Genomic DNA, 27,637 nt, shown 5'->3' with positions numbered 1-27,637 from the left:
GTCACTGTGTTGCTTTTCCCCCCTAAAAATGTGATGAATGCGAATTCCCCGTCTGTCCACAGTGAATGTCTGATGCCGCAGGAAGCCAAGCAATCCTGACTGCGCAACCCGATAGCACAAGAGGCAGTGACACAAATTGTCATTTTCCACTGTCGTGCCCTGTCGTGCGGCTTGGCCGGAGCTTTATGTAGGCCACTTTTATGACGATGCGTGTGTTTTTCAATCAAGAATGCGCACTAAGTGCCTGTATTCTGTCATAAGCGAATGATTTAAATGGAGTGTTGTGAAGAAAATAAAAGCTGCTAATGCTATCTGGCTGACTGACTGAAAATGTAACTCATTCACTGCCATCGATGGCTATAGACGTCAAAAATTCATTTCTACTATTTCTATTAGTTTCACATTTTTCCACTTTTGTTAACAAGAGTATGAAAACCTAGAAAAATAATTTATTGTACATTTAGAACAGATATAAAAAAAATTGATTAATCGTGAGTTAACTATTGAAGTCATGCGATTAATTACAATTAAAACATTTAATCGTCTGACACACCTAATTTTTAAATAAAAATGTCTTCTTTTTTTATTTAGGGGCATCATGCCATTCATTTTTTTTAATTGTAATTAATCACATGACTTCACTAGTTAATCACAAATTTTATATTTGTTCTAAATGTACAATTTTTCTAGGTTTTCATACTCTTGTTAACGAAAGTGGAAAAAAAGGTGAAACTAATAGAAATAGCTCAAATGAATTTTTGACATCTATAGCCGTCAATGGCAGTGAATGAGTTCAAATCAGGGCAATATTCAGGTTTATGCGTTTTATGGGTTTATTAAGCGAGAAAAAGAAAAAAAGCACAGACACGAGGAAACATTTATTGGAGAAATAGAATAGCCTATATTAAGTTTTTTATATGTTTATACCTTTTTGACTATTGTGACTATTTTGCAGTTGTCTCTTATTTTTCCCCAGTGCTAACTAGACAGATGTGTATAGCTATATGCAAAATGTACTTGTAATATTCACAGGAATATAGTAGGGGAATGCAGTCATCATTTGAAGGGGGGGGGGGCTATGTGTGCATACAGTTCAATTTTTTTAAGCCCACAATTATGAATTGAGCAGCTTTCCAGAAACCCACAGCCAAAGGGGGGAAAGGGAATGCTGAACTCGAACCTACAATTTTCAGGTTCTACCTCTACCCCCTCCCCTTTCGCTAACCTTGGAGCCCCCGCAGCTTTACTTCCCCCTTAACTGTGGGAAAGTGAGGGTTAGACAAAACTCATATCATTGTTGAAAACCATGCAGGCCTCCAGATGATTCTCCTAAGCTGCCGTCTGCTACACAAAAAGCCCAAAGGCCATCTACTTTATTGATTAGAACAGCGCTGCCACCAGGCTTCCTGATTGGCTGCTTTGCAAATGAGGTGTGTTTATTTAGTGTATAGTGTATAGAGATACGTGTAGTCTTACGAGAATAAAGTTATATATTTTCAAGAAAAAAATCTGTATACTTTTGATAGCCATAGCTTGTCCGCCCCGTTCTATATGGTCATTAAAATTATGAATTATTATTACTGTGATATGTAATTACCTTCTTTGCCCATTCTCCACTTCCGTTGGCTGCAGTTCTACTGGGCCCTGTACCCAATTGTGTAAGTATACAGAGGGTGACCGGGTTCACTGTGGTGGTTACAGTAAAAGATCTGCAGGTGACACACACACACATTCTAGCTTTAGTTGCGCATTAGGTAAGTGGATAAGAGTGCGGTGAGAATAGGAGACAGGATTAAGCTACCATAACTAGACATTACAAACACTGAGGATTTTGAGAGGATTTGAATCCTTTCGGTCTATTCTAGTTACTCTCTTCTGCTATTCTGGGAGACAACTTTGTATAACAATCTAATGTATTAATAACCACAGTGACATGCAACAGCTTACAAGAATCCTGCTACATAAAGCTTTAAATAACAATCAATGTATTGTCTGCTTAAGTAAATGCATAGCAAACATCAGGTTTAGTTGATATTTACCCAGCTATTGGTGAGCTAAACTGTAAAGCTAACCTAGCTAGCTTAGCTTGACAGCTAGTTTACCTGCGTCTGACAGATGAAAGTCAACGTCGTAGATGTTGTCTCTCTTAACTTCAAGTTTCAAACCTTGCATGTTGCTAGTCTTTTCCTGGTTTCATCAATATATTTGACTTTGGGGCTTCCTTATGCTTGCCCAACAAGTTGGCCTCAGTCCTTGTCTGTGTGGCCGGGGCATAAGCCTACTGGTGGCTGTTATTGCCAAGGTTGCCAGATTGGTCACACGCACAACAACAAAATGATAACTTTTCTTTCAAAAACAAAAGGCAAATATTGTATAGTATTAAAATATATTTAAAAAAATTATGTAAACAGTTCAAGTCAAAGACAGAGTTGAGTTTCTTGATTGCCAAGTCAAAGTCAGCTGAGTCAGCGTTCACAAGTTTTTGCCAAGCAATTCACAACTCATTAGTGATTTAAATCCACTCGAGTCCAAGTCATGTGACTGGACAGTATGAAGCTGCTAGCAAGATTTGTATGTAGCCTCACTTCAAAGTCAAAATTGGACTGACTTTTTATTGTAAAGTTGGTAACATTGTTTTTATGTATTCACATGAACAAAGAGGCAAAGGAAAAATAAATCAAACGACAACAGTTCATGCCCTGTGGACTTTTACCCCTCTCACACTCGAGCTGTTGCTTTGGAACGAGTGTGTGCTGAGACTTGAATGACCACAAACATGAAGCTCCCAGTGAAATTCCACTGTCAATAGGGGCTTTTTTCCCCGGGCCGCTTTACCACAACCCTCCACAGACCCTCTAGTGACTAACTGTGTTTGCAGAGATGCAGAGAGAGGGAGGAGGAAGTTGGTGGTGCACTGCTTGGACAGGATACTACATACAGTACAGTAACTACATTATGGCCTCGGTTTTTTTAGTTCACAGTCTCTTGAACTCATTGTATAAGTGAGGAGCGCCATCTTGTGGTAAATTACAACACTTGCATTTTGTTGAAGGATGCATTTGTGGTACAAGGGTACAGGTTTCGAACGGCGCATAATGATTAACTAGTTTGCACAACGGCAAAATAATGTTTTTCATTAGATTGATTAATGTTCAAGACTTGTGTTTTGTTGTTCTACCTCTTACTATAGTTATGACTTCAATATTGCGTTAGGATGGCGTATGATTGAATTACATTCAATCGACGCGTTACGTCGGAACAGAACTCCGATATAAACAGAGGACTTCCAAGTTCCTGTATTTTTGATTTCAAATTATTTTATTTTTGGTAGGCCATGTTGTATGGGCTAATTTAGATGCTTTATTTATTATTTGAAGGAAATTAAATAAATTAAGATAGTTCAGAGTTTAAATACACATTTTTCTACTTTTGACGTAATGTCATTCAAAACAGTACGCAGTGCTGTACTTTAAAATGTTGCAGCAAAAAAGTTTATGTATTTTTGACGTTGTAATTAAAAAAAAAAACATATATGACTTGCTTGTCCTAGCATTAGAAAATATGACAAACAAACACTATTGATTTAATGATACACTGACCTATGCTATGACTAACGGGAACAACATGATTAAGCGGGAAAAAATGATCACATCGGCAATTTTTAATAATTCTTATTTAATTTGTAAAAATATGAGCTCCCAGGTGAGAGGTCATAGCGACAGCTTGGAATACAAAGTGTCAAAGGTAAACAAACAGTTGACACAGGTGTCTGCTGATTCATACATAGGGTTGTGTCTGTTCCTATTCGAATATGGAACTCGCGTACACACAGCTGGTGCTATATCAAATTCACGGTCAACTAGGCTTATGTCTATAGTGTATTTATTGCACATATAGAGAAAAATCTTATTCAAGTTTGCATAAGATGAATAAGAAATCTACCCGTAGCAAGAAGCTCTGTCTAACAAGCTGAAATGAACTAAAGTCTTGCAAACGGTGATTAAAATATTTTTCCATGATTGTACTATTTTTAAAAATAGCAGATGTAAGCAGTGATCCTAAAAACAAGGCATTGCAAACCAATGATGTTGCCTGCTGTAAGAGGCAATATCGACATAACAACAGCATAAAAAGTACGACAGCGACCAGCAGCACACAGCGTAAAGGCAAGTCATGGGACAAAAGATGAGTCACTGCATTGCACTGACTCTGGTTTAAGTTCAAGTGTAGTTGCACTTTTACTAGGGGGGGGGGGGGGGGGGGATTGGGGCTTGGGGTAGTTTCCAGCTTAAAAATTCACCTGATAGCTATTTAATAGCAATTAAAGTTGTTCATTGCAGTTTTTTCTTTGCTCCAGCAAATGAGACAGTTTGCCTTCCAGACAAAACAAACTGATAACAGTACAAATCTTACGTACTGTACGTACAATTTGTACTGTTATCTACAAATGGGAAATCAAAACATTATTCCAAATCCAAATCAACAGTGGACCGGACCATTGGTTCATTGTTAGGGCGGGCATGAAAACGTATTTTGCGGGACTGATTGTTGACTGACTGCAAGTTGAAGCAAAAGAGTGAAAATTGAGTGCTACCATAACAACTAACAAAAAGAACATCAATATGATGACAGCTATTGGAAGTTAGCAGGCTGCAACACGCCGTCGACGAACCCATTCATTGTGTATGTGGTGAGATGCAGGCACACCAGACATAAAGGGCAGATGCCCGGTGAGCTGATGCAGCGCTTTTTAATGATTGTTTTCCTCTATTTTACCCCAAGAGGCTGCTCCTCCTTAAAATGAACAAAGCCCGGGTTTTCTTTTGCAACGGCAAAAGATATATTTTGTAAACGTGAAGTCTAATTTTCACCTAAACCAGTGGCGAAAAGCTCTTTATTTCCTGGTAGGCTGCTACATCAGCACTTTTAAATATGGGCACGCTGGCTACCAGGGCGTTGTCTTTTCACACCGCCATGCGACCCTTTCACACAAGTGCAGTGTGAAAAGGGGATTTAGACTTCAGCTTAACCACGACCCTAACAGAAAATGGATGGAATCCCAATTTAAGACTACAATAAAGGCCTTTTGGCCTTGTTTAAGACCTCTCCACAAAATATGATCATTTGGTATGGGCAACATAGGTTCAATATTATATCCTAATATTATAAAATTGATTATAGTTTTTGGTTTGTTAAGACTGAGTAAGAAAAAATAAATGAATTAATTGATTAAAAAAATTTTCATTTTACCCATAGTCGAGTGCAGAAACTGAATCTACTGCCAAATGTCAGTCCAAATGTGGCCACTCATATAAAAGACTGTCCTGGTCTAGGACAGGAAATAGAGGCGGTTTCTACTGGGCCACAACAGCAACTGATATTTTACAGAGGGGACAAAAACAGCTGGATCAAAAGAAAAAAGGCCCTTGGTAGTGTCATTGCATCCTATTTGGATAGGAATTCTTAATTTCCTGAATAAGCGACTGCAGTTCCTGAAGAAGATATGCAATAATGTGATGGTGATATATTCCTGTACTCTCTCTCACACACACACACACACACACACACAAACACGCACGCACACGCACAATCATTAAAAAGGACAACATACTGTAGGTTGGATTGATCTCAACTTTTCAAAGGGCTAGACTAGGAATTAAACTATCCACGTGGACACGAACCATTTTTGTTTGTCTTGTAGAAGGCACACAAACTCCTACAAGAGCTCTCTTAAAATGTGCAAAAAAGAAGCTCCATTAACATAATTTTCACAATATAAGAAAATATTAAAGAGATTGTTATCTTGCTTTCTGCCTTCCCCTTGGAAAGAAGCAGGATCGCGGTGACATTAAATAGTCCATTGATGCCAACTCAAACACCCCCTCAAGTTCTCACCATTGGCACCTGGTAAGCGTCACTTCAGATAAAAGAGCAAAGGCAGCGTCTTTGCGTATTTAGTGGTAGCGTCATCCATTTTTGAAGAATAAAATGCTCCACGCTGCTTTAGGTCCTTCAGTTCGGACCTCAGCTAATCCGATTCGGGGGAGGTGGTGGCGCTGGAGGTTGTAGGTGACATCTTGAGTTGAGCCTGAGGGTTGACAATAACCTGAATGACAAAGTCCTTCTGGATCTTGGTGTCTTGCAGTCGCGTCTTGTCCGTAAGGAGTTTTCCTGAAAAGAACCAGCGCTGGTGGGCGACCTCGATGTCCTCCTGGGCGTGCAGCTGCTTCTTCAGCTGACCAATAGTGTCCGTCATGCTGGCGCTCAAGCGCAGGTCCTTACCTGTGGACAGGCGCACCTGCAGTAGACAAGTAATAGTAAGAATTACATGGGGGGGGCATTGCTCACTTTTCTTCCAGGAAAGCCAAAACTTCACTAGGGCGGCTCAATTATGAAGAAAATATTCATCACGATTATTTTGGTAATAATTGAAATCACGATTAGGACGATCATTTATTTTTTGGGACAAAACAGGAAAATGTTTAGGGAGGCACGATATTTATCGAACTGAAAAAATATCTGCCGATTTGGGAAAAGATGACGTCATATTTGATAGGCCCGATGGGTACATTTTATCTGATAAAAAGGTTTGATAGATTTATTAAAGTCTGTAAACTGCTTGCGTCATCTTTCTCGCCTCTCGCTCCGGCCTCACTTGGCAAAACAAAAACAACAAAAAACGGCCTCACTTGGCATAACTCAAGCCTGGTCCACACGAGTAGCAAACTAGCACGTAGCAATCAGCATGTCCTCACCACTGTTGTCATTTTTCTCCATGACAGAAGATCAAAACCTGTTCAGCAAGGATTCCGAGAGGGGGGAAAGAAGGCTTCTGGCTCGCTGAAGCTGTTTTGAAAGAACATGAAGCAGCAGCTGCAGCAGCTAATGGCGCTAAGGCTAAAAACAACATGTGTGTTTGAGAACGCTAAAAACTTTTCCAAAAACGGTGAAAAGGCTAAAGCCACTAACAACCGCTCGACGACCAACCCGTTTCAGTACCTGCACCGGGGTTGTCGCAAATTAATAGTCACATCCTCCCAAGTCGTCGCCTCTTTTCCAATGTGTCCCTCCCCGCCCTGTATGTTGCCGCCACTCATACCCACAGCTTGATGGGCAAGAACGGACTACACGCAAATTTCACCGCAGTTGTTTTTTTTTTTTTTTTTAACTTTTCAGAGAAATTTCTACTATGCCTAAAGCATTAATTCTGTAGCGTTTGTGAAATGATTAAGCCAAGCAGTGAACTAACAACAACTCTTTAATGCCACAGTTACTGTCCGCTGCAACCAAGCCACAAAGCAAGCTATTGTGGGTATCTTATTATTATTATTTTTTTAAGTCTGTGTTGCCTTCATGGCCGGTCCAGACCATGGGAAACTACATAATCCACCACCCACCTTGTTCCAATACCAATAATTCTGTAAACCTCTATACACTTTTGTCTATTTATTTTTAACAGCAAATGACCACAAATATTTATATGATATGGAATGAAAATAAACAAACATTTGAAAGGCACAAATTTGTTTACTGTTCAGAGCTACTAAAATATCAGTTGTTCATTCCTGGATTCACAAATTGCAGATTATATGAAGACTACATTAAATATAAAAACATAAATTTAGCGATTATCAGTATCGGCCATACAAAGCATGAAATTACCGGTTATCGGTAGAAATTTTTCATATCGTGCATCACTAAAATTGTTTAAACGTAAAAATTCTTAAGATAAATGGATGAAACTAAATTTATTAAATTAGTTATTTTAATATTTAAAAAAGGAACAAATGTATACATTTGCTTAAAATTAGTATGAATAATCTTTTTTCTTTTTACGATTATGCTTATTTTGTAATTGTGGAGTGAAATAATTGAAATTGTAATTCAATTTCGATTAATTGCACAGCCCCAAGGCTCACTTTCACTGTCTTAAATATTCAGATTTAAGGGTTTAAGAATATCTTGGATTGACCAAGAGCACTGCAGTCGTAATGAATGTGTTGTAATCTGTCACAATAAACACAGAAGAACCTTTTGGGGGCGTGGCACTTGAAGGGCAGGATGCTACATGCAGACTTCATTGGGACTAATAAATTAAGAATGGAAGGAATTTCATACAAGTGTCATCTGTACCTTCAGCTGAAATTCCTTCTTAGGCGCTGCAGGAAGCGGCGGGCTGTCACTGTGATCATCGTCGCTCCGCTCTGAAATAAGGTTGATAGGCGGAGCCAGACAATAGACGGGCAGCTGGTAGCGATTGCCGAGTTCGTCGTAACACTCCGTCAGAGCACCTGGAAAATTTATTTATCAGAGTTTGCGAAACAAGATCAACTGGATCTTTGAGGAAAGTTATGCATTTTGTGCTCTGGCTGACCGTGTGGCAGGGTGATACTGGCCCCGTCGACGATGGCTTGGGCCAGCTCGTGGTCGTTGCACTCCAAAGCCACTGCGGCAGCCTTCAGGGCATCCCAGATCTCCTTGCGGCCATCAAACGCGGGCGCCGTGTCCCAAAATTCGTCACGTTTGCTCCGCAGCTGGCCCTCGGTCATCGGATAGTCGCTCTTCCACTTGGGTCGATCTTTCTTTAGAGGCTCATTACGAGCTGTCAACAGAAAGGGGACCAAAACATAAATATAAATACATGTCACCCAGGTGCAGACAGGGTAGAGGCTTTTATTTATTTACATATATTTTATTAAAGGACTAATTGGAAAATTACTACAGGGCCATTCCATGCCAAATCACCCAGTAACCAAGCAGATTTAAGATTTTAATAAAACTTGATGTACTTGTTGCTAGTGATGGCATAACACTAAACTCAAACTTTAGGTCAGTCAGAGCGGGCCCGCCGAATTTGGGCAAAAAGGGGCATGGCCGCTTTCCTTTGACCAATCTCAGAAATTACTGGCTCAACACAAAACATGTTTTATTAGAAAGGGAATTCAACTAGTGTCATTTAGAAGATATTACATATTTTAGTAACCTTTTGTCAACTTTTAGTTGACCTTGAAAATGTCCTTGTGGATCACGTGACCTTAAACTTTTTCATGAACTGTTATCTCTCACGTTCTCTAAAACATATACAAGTTTCATAGTGATGTATTTTTTTTGTTTAGCAGCAATAAGGAGTCAAAGTATCCATACCTTCAGATAGTCATTGAATATTCATTGAAAGTTGAATATTTAACAGGTAAATAAACATTTTGGGGCTTTTTTGTGTTCTGTATGGATAGCACACGCTTTGTCAATGACAAAAAAGTAAACCTCGTAAAAATCGGTTGGGAAAGACGATGGCTTCATTTAAAACTCCATTTTGCCCATACCAACATGGCTGCCACGTAGGCACGTCAGCTAACTGGGCTGCTACAGCGCGATGGCGTATCTAGTCTTCTCTTTATATCTGTGACAATATTGCTAGTCCAAAATGGCTGCCACATCATACAATGCAACAGAGCTTTCGCATTGCTTTTGGGATGTTGCAATATCAATAGTGAACATGAACAGCATGTATGCTAAAAGACAAAGGCATTGTACAGAGAATTTTTTTTTTGCGAACACACTGCGTTATTTCTTCATTAAAAGTGTGTTTTCATTTATCTTTATATTATACAGCAATTATTTTTGTAACCATATTAATGATACACATAAGTTTATAAATTTGTTCTGGGGCTGGAACAGACTAATTACATTTCCAGTCATTTCAATTGGAAACAGTACCTCAGTTTGCGAACATTTTAATTTACGAATGGAGTTACGGAACAGATAAAAATTGGAAACCAAGGTCTCACTGTATTAGAAGTTAATGAACACATTCAAGTCAATTTACAAATGGTAAACAATGTCATAAATAACCAAGCAACGTGAATGTGCACCACAGGAGGAAGGGTGCAGGATTTACTTTCTAATATGATGTCTCTCAATCCACACAGTGGCATTTACTTTGTTGACTCTGACACATATAATTGTCATCAAAAGACAAGGACATCCAGCACAACTCTAACTATTTGGAACATCATTCAGTTTGCAATATGCATGAAGCACGTGTAGCTGTTATCTATGGAACTTTACTTGTGTTTCTCTTGTCATCAAATATTAACATTCACCACTTATCTAATAGGGGGAAAAGACTGCTGGGTGCATGCAGATTTTTTTTTTTTTGCACGAGAGTTTGCAATCCCTTCTTTAACAGCCACATTAGCTTGTATCATCAAACTCACTTGGAGAAAAATATCAACTAAAACTTCTTAATTATTACCAGGTTCCCATTCACTGAGATGGCAAGCAATGGAAACTGAAGAGTGAAAAAAAAAAGAGGCAAATCTAAGAAGGTCACCTTTCTTTCAAACTAATTATTTATCATTCAGGCGGCTTAGGGAGTCGGCCATGGTGTAAGATTAGTACACACGGTTTCCTCACAAGCACTCCCTGACAATTACTCATCCCAAAAATTGGGCCAAAAGTTGTTTTTTTCTAAATAACAAAAAATGGCTTCTGGCTGTTGTGTACAGAACATATAAAAATATTGTGAAACCCCTGGTCGAACATCGTAGAATTTATTAGGTTTCAAGATAAAATTTAAGGAAAAATATCATCTTAAGAGACCTCAGAAATGAGAGATTTCTGTTGAGTGAGTATTGGTGTCAAATTCAAGGCCTGGGGGCCAGATGTGGCCCATCATGTCATGTATTATGGCCCGCAAAAGCAAATCGCATTTGTCTACTTGATTTAGAGTGTTCCCTCGTTAATCGCGGGTGTTATGTTCCAAAAACTACCCGCGATAATGGAAATCCATGTTAATTTTATTTTTATTAATTTTTGTGTATGTTTTTTTTGTTTTGGTATGATTTTTAGTTTATTATGAATGTTTTTTCATTCATCATATATGTCATTTTTTGCCATTAAAAGTATGCTTTTTTATTTACTTATTATACAGCACTGTATATATCTTTTTCGCTTATTCTAAATGTTTTTTCGTTCATACTAAATTGTTTTCATTTACAATATTATATATGTTTTAAGGCTAAAACCTGACCACACATGCACTTTTAATAGGCTTTAACATTTTCTTACATACTGTATCTCTTATTTAAATACAGTAGGCCTATACATTCTCAGTGTTCAAACCATTATAGATCTTAAAATAATAATAACAACAATAAAAATGAATTAAACTAATATCCAAAACATTTATTTGAGAAACAGAAATATAACAGCGATCAATAAAAAAAATTCCAGGCCGGTATGTTTTCCTAATAAAAGTAATAATATATTTTTTTAAACACACAACAATAAAACAGCTGTTAGAAATGAGACTGTTATGACACTCTTAATTTGAATGATGATGATACGAGGCTGAGAAATCCATTTTGACAGGGAGGCTCGGAAGCGCATTGCTGCTGGTAGCCGGCTATTATATTCCAGGTCGTGAACGCCACGGGCCATACACCGTTGGAAAGGTCTCGTCGTGATGATTTCGCTGATGCCTGTATGTCCCAGGTAGGACGTAGGGTTAGATACAGCCACCCAAAGACCTCCAGGAAACTGAGAATTTTCAAAAAGTTACCCCGCCGGCGATGGTTCCCATCCCGGGTAAAGATATAGCGTTTGTACGACGAAACCGGGAGATACAGGTTTGGGAGATACGGCCACCCAAAGACCTCAAGGACACCGAGGATTTTCAAACAGCCACGACTGGTTCGGGCGGACAATCTTAATTTTAATGATGAAGATATGAGACAGGACACGTAAACCCATTTTGATCGTGGGACCGCATTTCCGCGGTGCCCCCGAAACTCCACTCGAGCGCTCGTGGCCGGCGCTGGCCCGCGTGAACCGTGGGGCAAGTGGCAGACGGCGCGCTGAGCTGTCTGACGGCAGCGACGGGCGGCGCGTGCATAAACTGTAAATTTTTTAAAAGCACGATGTAAAAAAAAAAAGGAAAAAAAGCACGCTGTAAAAAAATCTGCGAAACAGCGAGGCCATGAAAGATGAACCCGCGAGGAAAGAGGGAACACTGTATACCAAACAGGGGAATGTATATTGACAAAGTGGTACACGTCTCTATCTTGGCTGCGCAGGAGTCAGGACTACCTCTTATTCAAATTAGCCATCAAGATCACATTAGCTTATTTATACACTATGATGTTACTTATGAATTTTTCATGGCAACTGCTTGAGTGTGGAACAGGTTAGTTCTATTTTCATTATTTCCTGTGGGGGAAAATTGTCTAAACAAACTAGCATGTCCTGGAATGTCTTTCTCCTTACAGAACGTGAACACAGAGGATGTGCACTTTAAGAAGATATGGGCCACTTTCCTTAAAACGCTGCTTATCTTATCATTATAACACTTAAGCCTTCTGTGACTACAGATAAAAAAAACACACACACACAGAAGCTCTCTAGTCCCAAACACACTAGTTTCAAAGTGAGGGTTTTTTTTCCACCTTTTTGCCAGCCTGCTGTTAGGTGCCCATGTGGGATTTGGGGTTGATGTCAACCCACGAGTGTGCTGTCTTCCAAGGTAGTCTTAACAGCAGAGGAACACCGCCAGGTTGTAAGAGAGAAGTGTCAAATTCAACACCTGAGACTCACTGCATAAGCCCTTCTGCATTCAAAGCAATTGTCACTGTCGCACTGACATCGTCGCTCATGTCATTGTGTGTCAACGTGCACCTCCGACAGGACGATGTTCCGCTTAGCGTTCTGTCTGGAAGAGACAGGCAAATAAAACACACCTCTACTTTTATACCCCGAATGCCATTTTGAAAACGGCTTCTGTCATTGTTGTTCGTGCTTGTCCTCATTAGGGTTGCGGTTAACCTGAAGCCTTCCCAAATGACTTCGAGCAAGAGGTGGGTGCACCCTGAAATGGGCGACTTCAGTCGCTCCTTTTTGCACCCCCCCACCCCAATGGAATGGTCGCCAGTCAATTGCAGGGTAGTCATGAGTCAATGAGTACCCTTTTCCTGACTAGACTGCGCACGTATAATTAAAGAGCTCAGACAAAGGCTCACAATTAGATTTAGAGGGAAATTATTTTAAACTGTGATGACAACGCAATGACAATACTTGACTATTCAGAAATGCAAAAACACGCTTATGGAAAACATGTTGTGATGCCAGTAGGTCAATATGGAGGGAGTAGACATGTTGAGACTTGTTCGTTTTTATTTGCTGGGGGAGGGGGGGGGGGCTTGGCTTGAGGTCCTTGCATCAGAGACACCTCCCAATCACGTGATGTTGACACCATTAAGATGCCAAGTGGAAACAATTACCGATGGACAAAACGTTGGAATTTTATGTTTAAACAAAAAAGAGACACGCAAGAGTAAAAATGACGGGCTCTTGGGGGTTTTGAACATTCTTGACAACAGGGGCCCCCCACACTCAGTCATGAACTCGTGTGTCTATTTATATTAGGCCTCCCGTTAAAAGTGCAAAATGGCTTTTGATTCAAGGTTGCGGCTAAAAAATGACCCGCTGCGTATTGTATCATTAGTTTATGCAAAATATGTCAATATCCTGCAACAAGTGATATTAGTAAGTTCTGGCCCCAGGGAGGAACCAAATTTCTAATTTGAGTCTTCAGCTGAAAACATTTGGGAACGCCTGTCAGAGATGATGAGCTTTGTTGTTCTAGATTCTAAAAATAACGCTAACTGAAAAAAGTTCAGCCAAATGTGATCAAGGGAAATGTATTTGTTGAACCGCAAAGCTCCATAACAACATTCATCAATGCTGTCTTCAAAGTCTCTAACCGGCAAGTAATCAAAAGGAATTTTTATGTGTCACAGTGTGCCAAATTTCTCTTGAATTGTTTTCTGGACCAGAAACTATGCAGTCATTCAGAAAGCATGCCTGTTTGTGTGCTGCTGCTGCAGTTTAGTCTGGTTGCTAATATAATATTTACTCGTGTTAAGTGCTGCTGCAGACAAAAGAGATCAAAACATGGCAATATGCCAGTGTTTATCTTTTGAAGAATGTTCAATTCCAAGAAGGTAATAGACATAATAAAAGTCTTCACCAATAATGACTGCATCATGGGTATTCTATTTGATAAAAGCAATAAAGACTATTTGTGTCATAGACATTAGGATCAAAAACCTATCTGTCAAACCATTTGCATTGAGCTTAGCCTGATTTGGGGCAAGGAGAGCCTGGTGGGCCTCCGGGCTAATAAAATGCCTGGCTTTTACTTTGGAAAACAATGATTACCATGTTTGCCTATTTTCTGACATGTCAGGTTCCAAACCAGTAAAGGAATCAAAACGAATTTAAGTTTATGTGTTTTTGCACTGTCAATTTGAAATAATGGCATATTTTTGAATAAATGGATTGAAATTAAAACACAATTATTTTTAATCCAATTAATCAATTAACCAACAAAAAAGCAGATCGGTCATTCAAATAATCAATAGTTTCCGCCCCAATGTACCCATGTCACAAGTTGTGAGCGAGATGCCAGATGCTGGGAGGATGTTGTGACATCAGCTGCCACCATTGTATGTGAACCTCACTTGTACCTCACATTTTGTCTACCAACACAAAGCCCAAAAAAGAAAGAAAAAAGAAAGAACAGAGCTTTGTTGGCAGCAAACTTCAAAACAAGCAGCGGTGTGGCAGATGGTGATCAATTCTTCAAAAAAAAGAGGCCAAATTCCTGCTTCAAGCTGGGTATTGCCACTCCAAGTTGAAGTTTACTTTTAAACTAAACAAAACACTAAGATTACAAATTGTGTATTTAACCAAACCATCAAATGATAGCTTGAAAAATGCCTAGCTTGAAAAATGCCTAGAGAATAGCAGGCATATTTTCTTTATCTTCTGTGATAAACAGCAAAGCTTAGTTAAGATGGACTTCTGTTTCATCATCAAACCTTTGTGTAATATGCCTGAATGTATTATACTGGCCCTTGGTAAGGCAGGCAAGCACACCAAAATGAGCGCTATTCTATTTAAATGCATTCTTGCGGTTTGTTTCAATAAATTACAATATTGTAGAGTGCTGTTATTATATGATTTCTTATTAAAACGCATGTAACAGTGTTTTTATGCGCATTTGAATTAATTGAAATAGGGAAAAAATATTAGATACAAAGGTTTTCAGCAGGACTGTGCCTCATACTTGACTCATTAGTTTACTTAATAAACAACAAATACACTTTCCATCAACCTAATGATGCTTTTAGTGGTATAGTACATCAAACTCGTTTGCAACAGAGTTCAAAAATAAAATATGCTAATTTTCGGAGGCTATTTAAAATCATTATCCTCATTGTTCTTAAATACTATAAAAAAAAATGTTAGGGTGAATGGGTGATGGCACCACTGTTGAGAACCACTGTGTAGACATTTGGAAAGCACCAGAACCTCAATGACCCAGTAATTTGATGCAAACCAAAGAGTGAAACACAATCACACGTGGTAAACATTACATTTCTCATTAAGAACGTGTGGTACTCCTGACATGGTGTTCTTACCTCCCCGGCCACCGTTCCTGGACGAGCCTCTGCTCTGCGTATCATCCCATCGTTCCCAGTATCTTCCCACACATCCTCCCATGGTGAGAGGGGGGTGCACTCTGCTTCCAAGCGTCCTACTAACTCTGCAGGGGCCCCATTCCAAACTGTAGCCCAGCAGGGAGGATGGGCAGCGGGTTTTGGTGTTGCACGCCAAGCGTCCAGATCACTGCGTGTTACCTGTATCACTTGTGTTCAAATACGATTAAAAAGCGTCACAACTCGTGGGCCACAATACTAAGATTCAAAGACTTTGATAGATCACCTAGCGACTCCGTTTTCTTTCAAAACGTCCAGCTAGAAAACAAGGACAAATCAAAGGGTATCTTTGTCTCTTACTGTCACTCGTTGTGATGTTGACAAATCGTCCAAACACTTTTCTCGCCCCAAGCTAATCACGTTAGCCAGTTAGCTTCCGCGTCAGGAAAACACAAACTTCGAGCACGAGTGGTATTTTCCCCAACAAATTTTGTTTTTTTTTCAGTGTGGAGACGGCCAGTAGCTACTGTTATCACCACAGCTCCTTTCTATTACGATACTCCAAAGCGATGTATGTTGTTAATTCCCCATTTAAATCCTTAAATATCAGCCTCCTTCCAGCAAAAGGTTACTGACGGAGGTTTGGTCTACTCCACTGAACTTTTTCTTTGCGCCTGCGCATTCGCTTAGGTGATGATGAGTTCAGGTAAATCAGGATAAAGGTAGACATAATAATAGCTGAAAGCTCAAGAGAACACAACTATTAACATTATTCGTGACAAATTATTTTGTAAATTAGTTTTATAATCAATAACTATTGTCTTAAAATATAAATATTAATTCAAGTGTCACCATCTCAAGGTTCTATCTAAATGCGTTTTGTCCTTGAAGGCATCACGAAAAAAGATGTTTCTGTGTTCATGTAAAACGTGGTGCAAGATCAACATTCTTGTCCAACCCTCTAAGGAATTAGATTAAAACGTCAAGCATGGTTAATTGTACACGTTGTGTATTTTTATACATATTCTTTTTAAGTCTAAAATGAACACTTGGTGTCGCAACTCACCCTCTGCGCATGCGTAAACCAGTGGCGTGAAGAGGCACGATGGCTGAAGAAAGTGCCGAGCTGGTGTCACTGGTGGAGGAATTTGTATCGGGATTGCAAGATAGTAAAGCCAAAGATACAACCGCAGGTGGATAAATAAGTGTCGAATGTTACTCTCTGTTGAATCATTTTAGTTGTCGTTTCATTAAGTGCGTACAAAGCAGTATGCTGGTGAACTAGCTAACTTAGCGCCTCAACATCCTGTTTGGTCAATTGAACAGCAGTACACGGTTTCTCATCAAATGACTTCTCTTCCTGTTAAACATATGTTTCATATGTATTTAACCCTACTGTCTTGGGATATTATTCCCAAAAAAGTAGTTGTTATGTAGCGTGGCTACATGTTAACGGCACGTTTCTTGCTAGCATCTTGTCAAAGAATTGAACTTTTGACCTGCTTCGACCAACTGACCATCAGCGACAATATGGTAACATTAGTATAATCTTGCGTTTCTTTGTGTTTATACGTGTGTGTGTGTGTGTGTGTTTGTTTTTTAGGTCTAAAAAATGGAGAGTTTACTGTTTTGCAGCTAGTGGAAGCATTGGGGTAAGATGGCAGCAGAACATGAGTAGAGTGTGATTACAGTGGCATGTTTTCCTATATTATTCTGTAGTTTGGAGCAGCACGTTGTTTAGTGACCATTTAAAAAATGTATTCATGTATTCATATATATTTTTTTCTGTAGACCGAGTCTGACCAGCACTCAGCCTCAAACTCGAACCAGAGGAGTGAAGCTGCTCTCCGAGGTGTTACAGGAGTACTATGAAGACCTCACAGAGAAAGAAGGTGCTCCTCTTCATTCAGTGGCAATAGTTCAGTTTTCTGTACAGGGGTTTTTCGGTGTACACAGGTCCAATGTCTAGAGGTTACTATGGCGCTCAGTTAACTAGTTTGCACATAGACCTAGGAATATGTCCTCAGACAACACATGCAAGACATGCTCAGTTACAACCCTATTTAGTGGTTTTCACTTTGGTTTTTATGACTTAGTAGTGTTTTTCTAATAAATGTTTACCGTATTTATAAGCTTATAATTGCAAATTTGCAGGAGTAGCAAACTATGGCACATTTAAACTTTTTCAGGTTAAGGTTGCTTCCACGCCATGGGAACAAAATATCATAAACCAAGGACTCCCTCTAATGATACATTTAAGAATCTAAGCATGATAAGGTCATAACACTTCTGCAATCCCACCATTAAAACATTAATACAATGTATTACAAGTTGACTTTCTATATACCACCATAGTCCTATTTTGTATGTTTGTAACAGTACTCAAGCTTTCAATAGTGAGCTAAAAATCTTAGCAACAATATAGTACAAAAACATATTACAGGTGGCATATTGATAAAGTAAATGTGTGTATTGTGTTCCTTTAGGCAATTTAGACCTTTAAATATAACGTGAATTGCCATACTGTCTACGTTTTGAGTATTCATTGCAAATCACAGCAGTGATGGCAAAAAGAGTTTCTACCCAGCTATAGTTTGTGTTTTGTTTTTACTTAATACTTAACTTTGAAACAATTTTATCTTGCTCTGAAAGAGCTTTATATCAGACGATAGTGGTGTTTTTACACATATGAGATTGTAAGGTATACTTGATGACTTGGCTTAAACTCTTTTTCATATGCATAGATATATACTCTAGATATTTTATGTTGTTTTTTTCCCGTATGTATCAATTATTACACCATGTTTAGTGATACTGGGTCAATATCATTCTGAAGTGCCTTTGGTGTCTTCATTAATTGTCATGAAAATGTAGCAAAATAATGAAATCCGTCTGAGGTATCATCAGTGCCCAAATATTTGCGCACATACCAGTAGTACTGTACGATAAGTCAGGACACTGTCTGCTTGCTAACAGAATCATGTTGCCAAATGAAGGGCCACCATGTGCTCATTAAATGCTGACATTACCAAAAAAATGTCGACTTCGTCATTGTCTGTCTAATACTGTTCTGTTCCAACTGTTTTCGTGTCTCCTCAGTGGAAGTGCTTCTAGCATTCTATGAGAACCGGCTGAAAGACCATTATGTCACCACACCGCCCGTCTTACAGGGACTCAGAACACTGGTGAGTTGGGCAAGAACTACAAGCTACTTTTTATCATTTTAGATGGTCTATTTGACAAGGTTAGTTTCTTCTTTTTTGTTCGCCCTTTTTCTTCCATAGGTACAATGTCCATCACTTCCTCCTGGCGCAGCTGTTTCCATATTGAAGTCTTTGTTTCAGGATGTTCATGTTCAGGTGTGTGTCCACCCCCATAATTGCAGCACTTTATGAACTTGTGTTATTTGGTTTGTCGACACAGCATGGATCTTGATGGATTGTGTATTTTTCCGCAGTCACTGCTGCTGGCTGACAGAGCGTGTGTCTATAAGCTGCTCATTAATGTCATGGACGCCAGAGAGGCTGGTAATAATCGTAATACGATTAATACGTTTGACAGTCCAGTCGTTTTCAGAATGTGTTTAATTCCCTTATCCATGTCCCCAGAATTGAAGGGTTTAGGAGCAGACTTTGTGTTTGGGTTTGTCCAGTCGATGGATGGGGAGAGGGACCCTCGAAACCTCCTTTTATCCTTCCAAATTGCCAACAAGATCATCCACAGAGGTTACAATCTTGGTGAGAGCAGTGATAGTCTCTCTTTTTTTTCTTGCACACTTTTAGAGGCAAAATATGTTCATCTGTTCAGCGTCCATGTTATTTCCTGCGTATGTTTTTGCAGGTAAATTTACAGAGGAGCTTTTTGAGGTGACGTCCTGCTATTTCCCCATTGATTTTACCCCGGTAAGTTCCTGTTTATTCAGCTGCTTTGGTGGGCAACTGATGAAAGCAGACATAATTAATAGCCGGGTTTACATGGAGACTTTTTAGTCATTCCGATTGAAATCATTCCAAATGATCTCTGGTCACCTGTTTACATGTGATGTGATTCATTCCGATCTGCCATTTATATGCTCCCCCGTTTAATCAGATCAGCCCCCGTGGCAGCCGCGGGACGCACGGCCATCGATCACCTGATTTATAAAGATGGAGTTCATTCGTCATTTAGCACACAAGTTGTGATAGTGTTAACACTTTTATTGAAGCAACATCTTGATAAAAACACGTTTCAAGTGCTTAAAAACAAGTTCTCCCCTCGCAGACAAGCTCTGGGGAGACGCCGCCATATTAGTGGGTGGAAACGATGACGTCAAGGCAGAGCATGCGCATGCCGGACACAGCCTCGCCATTCCGAATAAAGTGTATACATGACGCTCGTTCGGATTGACGAAAGGAATATACCACCCCTGTGATTCCGGATGAAATTCAATTCGGATTCAGCCTTTTCATGCCGATTGAGGTGTTTATGTGGTGCTTTTTCATTCCGTTTGGCCGTTCGGATTCATTCTAATCTGAATACATGGCTCCATGTTAACCAGGCTAGTGTTATGATGATCAAATAACAACAAACCAGACAGATCTGTAGAAGAGGCCAGTTGAGTGTTTTCCTCTTTTGGATTTTTATTGTGGAATTATCTCACTATTATTCCTGTAAACTTATTGAATATTCGGTTACTTACGGTAGTTGTTTCTCTAAATTAATATATTTGGGTTAACTGTTGACCTTTTTGCTTAATTGAGACACCTTAATGCAAAGGCCACTACAATGCAAAGCATTATTTACACATGCTACATCATTAGTCTCTAAAAATGAAATGGTCGAAGCCACATCCTTGCTTTTGCAAGATGAGCAAACATTTCAATGTCTTGCCTGCATTAACAGCCTGCCACTTCTTGTCAACCTCCCTCTGTTAACCCGTACTACCTCTCTCAGCCCCCCAATGACCCTCACGGAATCACCAGAGATGAACTGATTCAAGAACTGAGGCAAGTCCTCACAGGAACTCCGAAATTTGCTGAGGTATGTCTACATTGTATTCATACCTGCACTTTTCTACATGCTCTCACCACTGACGCTCCTTTTTTAAATTGTACTATATATTTTTTCCCCCCAGTTTCTGTTGCCCCTCATCATCGAGAAGCTGGACTCGGACGTACAGAGTGCAAAGCTGGACTCTCTTCAGACGCTGGTGGGAAATCTCACTCTCTCTCAATAGCATAATCATCGTGGCGGAGCTGCTCAGATGGCTCTTTTATTTTAGCGACGGTGCTGTTGTACCGTGTTGTTCATCTCCCCTCATGTCATGTTTTTTCAGACTGCTTGTGTGGCTGTGTATGAAAACAAGGACTTGGCAGAATTCCTTGAGGCTTTGTGGGCATCACTACGCAGAGAGGTTTGTTATTATATAATATACAGTATGCTGTGTTTAGCCGAGCGTGACTCAGGTTGGAGGTGGCGAGCAAATTAGGTGGAGGTGGCTGCCTCCGAATTTTGTACATAGGAAAAACTCTGTTTCCTCTTTCATTATGACGTCTGTAAGTTCTCTTTTTTTTTTAGAATCCATATCCAAAAATTTATTATTATTTCTCTTATTTTTTTTCACTGCAGGTGTTCCAAACATCGAGTGAAAAGATCGAGTCAGCGGGCCTCGCCGCTCTTACTGCCATCACTTCCTGTCTTTCTCGCTCGGTCCTAAACTCAGATTCTGAAGACGCCGTCAGCGCCTTCCTGGACATGGTTCTGAATGGTGAGTTATTCTACTTTCTCACACTAAGACATAGGGCTGGCCGATTAATAGATTTGATCGATTCATTCATTGTTTGTCTTTGAATTGTTTTTATAAATTAAGCAGTTTTCATAGTTCAAAGCTTGTCCTCGCTGATGTGCGCTACTTGCACTAACATGCCTGCGAGCAGGAAGCAGTTGGTTTCCAAGAAAGCAAGTTGTCACTATATTTAGAAATATTATATTTGCTACTAAAATATCTTAAACCTCCTGTATAGAGCTCAGGTCACAACATTACATACACCTGCAAAATCGAATACAATTCAGAACAATACAATATAATAATGCTCCGATTAAATTGACATGTCCAACAAGGGTTAATTTAACACAGATTCTTAGTTTTTGCAGTGGTGTGTTCACCTCAACCATATCATACTGAGAAGTAAGAAGAGTTTTAAGTTGAGAAAAGTCCTGCAAACTTTTTTTTTTGACAGTGTGACTTTGTTCTAGACTGCAAGCATCACCTGAGCGAGCCTGACCTAAAGCTAGTGTGGCCCAGCGCGAAGCTCCTTCAGGCTGCCTGCAGCGCTTCCAACAGGGCGAGTCACATCGTAATAGCAGCCGTCATGCCGGCGCTCATTGAGCAATACAACAGCAGAAATCAGGTAGATGCTCCGGCATGGTGGACGCGTTTGTCCTGTGCGGATTTACATCACATCACCTTTTTGTGTTTTCCATGTGCAGTGTTCCCATAGACGTACATTATTGGAGGTGATGCAACGGTTTATTCAGTCTGTAAAGAGCAGCGAGTCGTCAGAAAATGGTGAGTTAGCTATTCAGGGCATGATTATTATTTATATTTTTTTATAATTTAACTAGCAAAAAAAAGAACTCCTAAAAAAAATGTATCTCTCTGTTTGTATGTATATTAGAGGAGCAAGTGCTTTCAGGCATCTGCTCACCGTTGTGCTGCGTCACCTTCGCAGCTCTAGCAGAAACAAACAGCAGCCTGCAGGTCACAGCCACGTCTGTGCTCATCTCACTAGCACGACAAACAGGTATGATGCGGTGAAGTCAATGGTCTGTTTTCCCAATCAGATTTGGTATGCATTCGCAACGGAATCCTTATGGTTTTTTTAGGTTTGTTATCTCACTCTCAAATCGAGCTAGCTGTTGATCATTTGATTCGATTGGTGCTGTCGGACGAAGACAACACAGTCAGGTTAGCTCGCTTTTTTTCCTTGTTTTTTTTCTTCTCCCAACTAACAAATGGCGTTGCTGTTTTCCCCTCCCACCAGTCTTGCTGTGATTTCGTGCACTGCAGCCTTGGCAGAACTGCACCCCACTGTTTTCATCACCAAGATGATCCCGAGGATAAAGAAAGAAATATTTTCTGGTAAGACACCAAGTCAGCCTTCTTTCACCTTAAAACTTGGACACATGTATTAAAAAAATAAAATAAAATAAAATAAAAAAGTTATTATTCATGTTCTCTGTTTCTGTTTCTGTTTCTGCTCAGAGTTGATGGAGCAAGATGGAGATCCTATGCAACACACACAGCCTGGAGTGCGTCAGCTCTGTTTGGTCGTGTTGGCAGCAATTTCCGTCAAGCCCAGCGTTGCTCAGGAGAGCACGCCTGTCCTCTTGGATGTCCTCGGGGCAGCACATTCTGGTAAACCGTCATCCATTTTAGAATGTGACCAACCTTTCTGAAAAAGAAAAAAAAAACAATATTTTTTTTACTTTAGAACCAACTAAATGTCAACACCTTAATTGTCTTTCTGCAGGCAAACTTGGTTTCTCATTGGAGGAGGCAATGTTGGCATGCAGCAGCCTAAAGAAGATAGCCGAGCGGGTTGAAGACACTGAAGACTCGGGACGATGCTTCCACGACGTCATCATCCCGCAAATGCTTTCATTAGCACTGCAAGCAGCACTTAAAGGTGTGCAAATCCAAACGGATTATCCACCGGACATCGCAGTAAGGTTGGATGAGGATTTCATGCTGTGCGTTTTTGATATCTTGCTGCCATTTTAGGCGAGAATTCATCTGTTCCCCACAGTCCTCTGGCAGAGGAGGCAGTTCTGTCCATCATGGTCGCTATCATCAGTACAGCCTGCTCCAGGCTGCAACCTACGTTAGTACAAATTGCACTCAGATAAGATGTCCCTCATTAGATTTAAAAGGAACTTTGCTGATTTGTTATTGTCATAAGTTGGAATGTCATACAAGCGCTCAAGTTTGTTCTAAATGTGTATTTCCTGTCAGTTTGCTCACAAGGTTTGTGTTTCCTGTTGCGGTTTCTTGTCTTGTCTTGTCTTGTCTTGTTATTTTTAGGTTGGCGGGCCAGACGGCAGAGAGATTTGTGTCTCTTTTCCTGGATGGTGACGTCTCCTTTTTGCCCGGCAACTCCTTCCCTTCACACGTCAAGCTGCTTGCAAATGTATGCACATGGTTTTGTTTGGATTGCAATAGTCGGAAGCATCTGAATGCGTATTGTAGAAAGGTCTGTATATTGTCATTGTTTGACTTTGTAACACCTCCTTGTGTTGCTGTTTGTTCTTCCCAGAAGCAGCATGGGGACTCTTGGAGGCAGTCTCAGATGGTTTGTCTGCTGATGGGATGTGTGTGTTCGTTACCTCGCACTGTGAGTCTTAACGGAAACCTTACAATTATTTGAACTCCTTGCAAAATGGAGAGAAGTCTGACAAAATGGCCGCAGCGCCTGAAATTAACAACTCATTTTCAAACAGCTCTTTGGTGACCGTCTTTCTTGTAACATTCTAAACAATACGTTTTCTTTGTTTTTAGGTGGCGGTGCCCCAAATGGAGCGCTTGCTTTCAGAGCTTGAAGAGATGAGTTGCACCTGCAGCCACCCGATGTCTTACACCTCCGCTGCCAAGTGTTTTGCTGGCCTGGTCAACAAGATCCCTCCGGGTTAGTTAGTGAATTTGTGCATCTAAGATCTGTGATTTAGCTTTAAAAAAAAATTCCTTTGTAGGCAACTCTCTTGACAGTCTACTTCAAAAGACAATGAGCCGAATCTTGCATGAGTTGAATTCGGCATCTTCAATTGCCCGCATGCAGACTGTCACACTTATGATATGGGTAAGTCCCTCCATAGTATGCAAACGCTACTATACAGTGGGACCTTGACTTCAGAGTTGCTTGTGTCTCCAGGTTGCCAAGGCTCTGCTTCTCCGCTATCACCCGACGTGCACAACACTGACTGACAAGGTAAAGATGATTTTAGAAGTGTGAACAAGAGGCTTAGTAAAGCTCATTATGGCTGGATTTATGCTGCTTGGTTCAAGTGACACTTTACAGATTTTTTTATTTTGTATTTGCTCTCAAGTGACACTATCCAGATATGCATCCAAGCAGTATACTTGTGTAAAATTTCGGCGGTTGTTTCATTATGTGTTATGTCAGTATAAACACAGCCATGTTGAATATGGAACATTATACACAGTGAATTTGTCATGTGAGGTGCAGAAATTGGACCCAATTGAAGATAGGACACACAAGTTGAAAAACAGACACTTTATACGAAAATACAAGGTAACAACATAGAGCAGGGAATACATTTTAACGGATAAAAACATTTTGACTGAGAGACTTTGGAGTACTGACAAACGAAGAAACTTCGACACTGAGCAACTCCTGCTTGGTATATGCCCAATTCTATGACAGAATATGGCAACAACAAAAAAAGTGACAAATACAGGACATGGCAACTGCATAGCAACTGACAATATCACCATCAACAAGGGACAAAATAGAGCAGCATAAAAAACACAATGGCCCAACCCAAAACAGTCACAAGAGCAAATTCCATTTTAAATTTTCTCATTCACTCCCAGCCATTTTCATTTAAGCAATCCCCCTTCACTCTCGGCTGTTTTAGTGGATTTTGACTGATTTTGCAAGGCCCGCAGAATATTGTGTTCTATTGCTATAAAGACATGTAACCTACCAAAAGAAAGATGAAAGTCTCTTCTTTTATCAGGAAAAAGAGTATACAGTATTTCTATCATTTTTCGTTTTGCAGCAATTAGCATTAGAATATAGCTAGGTTTCATCATTCTAATCTATTTAGAATTTTGAGTAATTGAGTTTTTTTTTTTCCAACATGGCCCTGGTTCATCTCTTTTGATATGCTGCCACCTGCTGGTCGTTTGTGTAATTACTACCATTTCTTGAACCGTTCTTTGCAGTTGAGAGGCTGCATGAAAGCTGCAGCAAAGTCTATGCTCTAGCGTTTGAAAAAAACATAAAAAAAAAAAACGTATGAATATGTCTTTGGGACACTTAAAACATTTAAAATAGAACATATTTATAAGTTTTTTGGGTGCAAATGAGTTAACAAAATATCTATCAATAAATACCCATGAAGTAGACATTAAATCAGAATTGAGCACTTTGACATGTGGTGTCAATCCAGCCATTGTATTTTCTCATATCACTGAAGCTCTTCTCGCTGCTCGACGATGCCGATCTGGGCCCTGTGGCAGCCGACGGCTTCTCGCTGCTGATGAGCGACTCCGCGGACGTCCTGAGTCGCGATTGCCACGCAGACGTGCGCATCATGTACCGCCAGCGCTTCTTCAGCGAGAACTCGGACAAGTTGGTGCAAGGTTTCAACGCGGCTCCTCAAGGTTGATTTGCTATTAATTGTACTGAATGCCATTAGCTGTGATTGACTGGCAACCTGAGCTGTGATTCAAACCCCAATTTTTTGTTGTTGTTGTTTCTCCTCCAGAGAAGAAACCGAACTACCTGAAGGCTCTGTCCAACATAGTCAACAAATTACCCAAACAGGTTCAAGTCACTGAACTACCAGCGGTGAGTCAACAAAGGGAAGAAGAAAAAATATTCTGCTTAAATTAATGATTCTAAAATATTTTTGTGTTTGTATCCAGTTGCTGTCACTGTTGCTTGAGGCCCTGATGTTTCCGGACCAGGGCGTCCAGCTGTCCACTTTGTCCTGTCTAGAGCCCGTCATCGCTGACCCGCCACCGGCGCTCATCCAACAGCTGGAGGCTTTGGTTGGCAGACTGCTGCCCCTCACGTCCGCTCCCAACATGGTTCGTGAGACCCCCGGCAGTGTTTTAAGTGTCAATAGCATAGCACAGAAATGCACGAGCCAGGTTTGTTTACATGAAAGCTGTCTTGCAGAATGTCAAGATCGCATCACTGCGCTGCATCCACGCACTTTCCCGCTTCCCTGAACATGAGGTGAAGAATTTCATTTTCTCCAATTTTGATGATTATCTTATGAATAGCAAAACCTCAAAAGTTATCATTTTGAAAAAGTTTAATTGAATAGAACATTCATAATGGTTGAAAAAAAAAAAAACTTATTTAAAGCATTTATGGGGGTTCTTAGATGAACGTGTAAAATGTTTCTGTTTTTCAATGCAACTACTGAAATACACTTTACTACAATATTTTAAGATGTTCCATTTATGTACTTCTTCGTATACATAGTCTGAAACTTGCCAGGGACTATTCTGTTCAAACATGATGTGATAGCAAAAATCTGAGTGTCACTTTTAACTTGTAGGTGCTGCCATTTCGGGGCCGAGTGCTGCGGGCCTTGGCCAGACCTCTCGATGACAAGAAGAGGCTGGTGAGGATGGAGGCGGTTCAGGCACGAGGAGAGTGGTAAGATTGAGATTCAACAGCTTTTTTGTACCATCAGTTGCCCCAATAACATATGTCCTTCTTCTTTCTTTAAGGTTCCTCTTGGGAAGTCCTGGAGGAAGGTGATTTCAATTGTTTTGTTAAAAATCTCTACCCGACACATTCGAAGAATAAAGACAGATGGAGTCCCACATTAACATGTTCAAGGATATGCAGTTCATTGCGGATCTTTTTTCCCGTCCTACTGAAATGCAGTTCATTGCGACTTATCAAGTTTTCATAAACGCACACTTGAGACATCTCTGCAGCATCATTTAAAATGTATTTATGTATATGTAACACACTTCTTTTGTGTGTCCTCTCATGAATGTAATGTAGTCAAGTAAACAGGGCCTTAAATAATTATTTAATAATTGATCTTTTAAAATGATTTAGGATTGTATGTCCCCCAAAGGCGCACAGCATTTGAAGTGGATTGTGGCTGTAGTTAATGAACATGAATGAGCCACACAATCAGTGGACCTAAAGCCAAGAGAACAGACTCCCATTTTATAGCTTTGGTGTACAGTATTGCTGTGTGACTTTTTAGAATTTTTACATTTCAGTGTCAGTTTTGCCAAACATTGTGAACGTTCAAGTTGAGAACCCAGGTCAGTACGATATCATGGCCATTTGTTTTAAGGCTGGTTGACTTTGACTGACTCAACAAGGAAATTCATTTAGAATGTCTCACAAAATAAATAAATCTTAACTTTATAATTGTGT

The 27,637-nt window shown here is 40.0% G+C and overlaps 2 protein-coding genes and 1 long non-coding RNA gene across 5 annotated transcripts in view; 1 reads left to right on the top strand and 2 right to left on the bottom strand.

Annotated features, from left to right (window-relative positions):
• LOC147156998 (uncharacterized) overlaps window positions 1-2,428 on the bottom strand; it is a 99,498-nt gene extending 97,070 nt beyond the window's left edge. The window contains exons 1-2 of the long non-coding RNA XR_015091879.1: window positions 2,103-2,428; window positions 1,598-1,709 (exon numbers count right to left, since the gene is read on the bottom strand). This is a non-coding gene — a long non-coding RNA (uncharacterized LOC147156998). The remainder of the gene's footprint in view (window positions 1-1,597; window positions 1,710-2,102) is intronic.
• Window positions 2,429-2,710: 282 nt separating this feature from the next.
• Window positions 2,711-16,143, bottom strand: ubtd1b (ubiquitin domain containing 1b). The gene is made up of 4 exons (XM_086064123.1): window positions 15,483-16,143; window positions 8,375-8,602; window positions 8,134-8,291; window positions 2,711-6,298 (listed from the first exon to the last, which is right to left on the bottom strand). Exons 1-4 carry the CDS (start codon window positions 15,562-15,564, stop codon window positions 6,029-6,031), a joined length of 738 nt encoding a protein of 245 aa, XP_085920249.1. The 5' UTR covers window positions 15,565-16,143; the 3' UTR covers window positions 2,711-6,028.
• A 303-nt stretch (window positions 16,144-16,446) lies between these two features.
• mms19 (MMS19 homolog, cytosolic iron-sulfur assembly component) lies at window positions 16,447-27,631 on the top strand. Of its 3 annotated transcripts, none has more exons than XM_086064117.1 (31): window positions 16,447-16,693; window positions 17,104-17,152; window positions 17,292-17,392; window positions 18,600-18,685; window positions 18,785-18,859; window positions 18,958-19,027; window positions 19,109-19,237; window positions 19,341-19,402; window positions 20,433-20,519; window positions 20,614-20,688; window positions 20,815-20,892; window positions 21,108-21,246; window positions 21,735-21,889; window positions 21,969-22,047; window positions 22,157-22,282; window positions 22,365-22,446; window positions 22,523-22,620; window positions 22,744-22,896; window positions 23,012-23,210; window positions 23,288-23,362; window positions 23,563-23,668; window positions 23,795-23,872; window positions 24,037-24,163; window positions 24,228-24,334; window positions 24,407-24,463; window positions 25,698-25,884; window positions 25,989-26,071; window positions 26,149-26,313; window positions 26,405-26,464; window positions 26,793-26,893; window positions 26,968-27,631. In XM_086064117.1, the coding sequence occupies exons 1-31, from the start codon at window positions 16,606-16,608 to the stop codon at window positions 26,996-26,998; spliced, it is 3,108 nt and encodes a 1,035-aa protein (XP_085920243.1). In that variant the 5' UTR covers window positions 16,447-16,605; the 3' UTR covers window positions 26,999-27,631. The 3 variants fall into 3 exon arrangements, with proteins under 3 accessions (XP_085920243.1, XP_085920242.1, XP_085920244.1); XM_086064118.1 differs by having other exon boundaries at window positions 16,449-16,693; window positions 23,012-23,167; window positions 23,263-23,362; XM_086064116.1 differs by having other exon boundaries at window positions 18,958-19,237; window positions 23,012-23,167; window positions 23,263-23,362.
• The last annotated feature ends 6 nt before the right edge of the window (window positions 27,632-27,637 follow it).

This window comes from Leptonotus elevatus, chromosome 20 (assembly GCF_054856555.1).
Source record: "Leptonotus elevatus isolate MCC_2025b chromosome 20, RoL_Lele_1.0, whole genome shotgun sequence".
In the NCBI taxonomy this organism is placed as follows: Eukaryota; Metazoa; Chordata; class Actinopteri; order Syngnathiformes; family Syngnathidae; genus Leptonotus; species Leptonotus elevatus.
Note: the sequence above shows the minus strand (reverse complement) of the source record. Positions and strands in the feature narration are given on the sequence as shown.

Coding starts and splice junctions, on each gene's coding strand:
- ubtd1b (XM_086064123.1), bottom strand. CDS start 15,564: ATGGGAGGATGTGTGGGAAGATACTGGGAACGATGGGATGATACGCAG. Junction 8,292..8,374: donor CAGTATCACCCTGCCACACG/GTCAGCCAGAGC, acceptor TAAATTTTCCAG/GTGCTCTGACGGAGTGTTAC. Junction 6,299..8,133: donor AGAAGGAATTTCAGCTGAAG/GTACAGATGACA, acceptor TGTCTACTGCAG/GTGCGCCTGTCCACAGGTAA.
- mms19 (XM_086064116.1), top strand. CDS start 16,606: ATGGCTGAAGAAAGTGCCGAGCTGGTGTCACTGGTGGAGGAATTTGTA. Junction 22,283..22,364: donor CTCACTAGCACGACAAACAG/GTATGATGCGGT, acceptor TGGTTTTTTTAG/GTTTGTTATCTCACTCTCAA. Junction 26,314..26,404: donor TCACGTCCGCTCCCAACATG/GTTCGTGAGACC, acceptor GCTGTCTTGCAG/AATGTCAAGATCGCATCACT.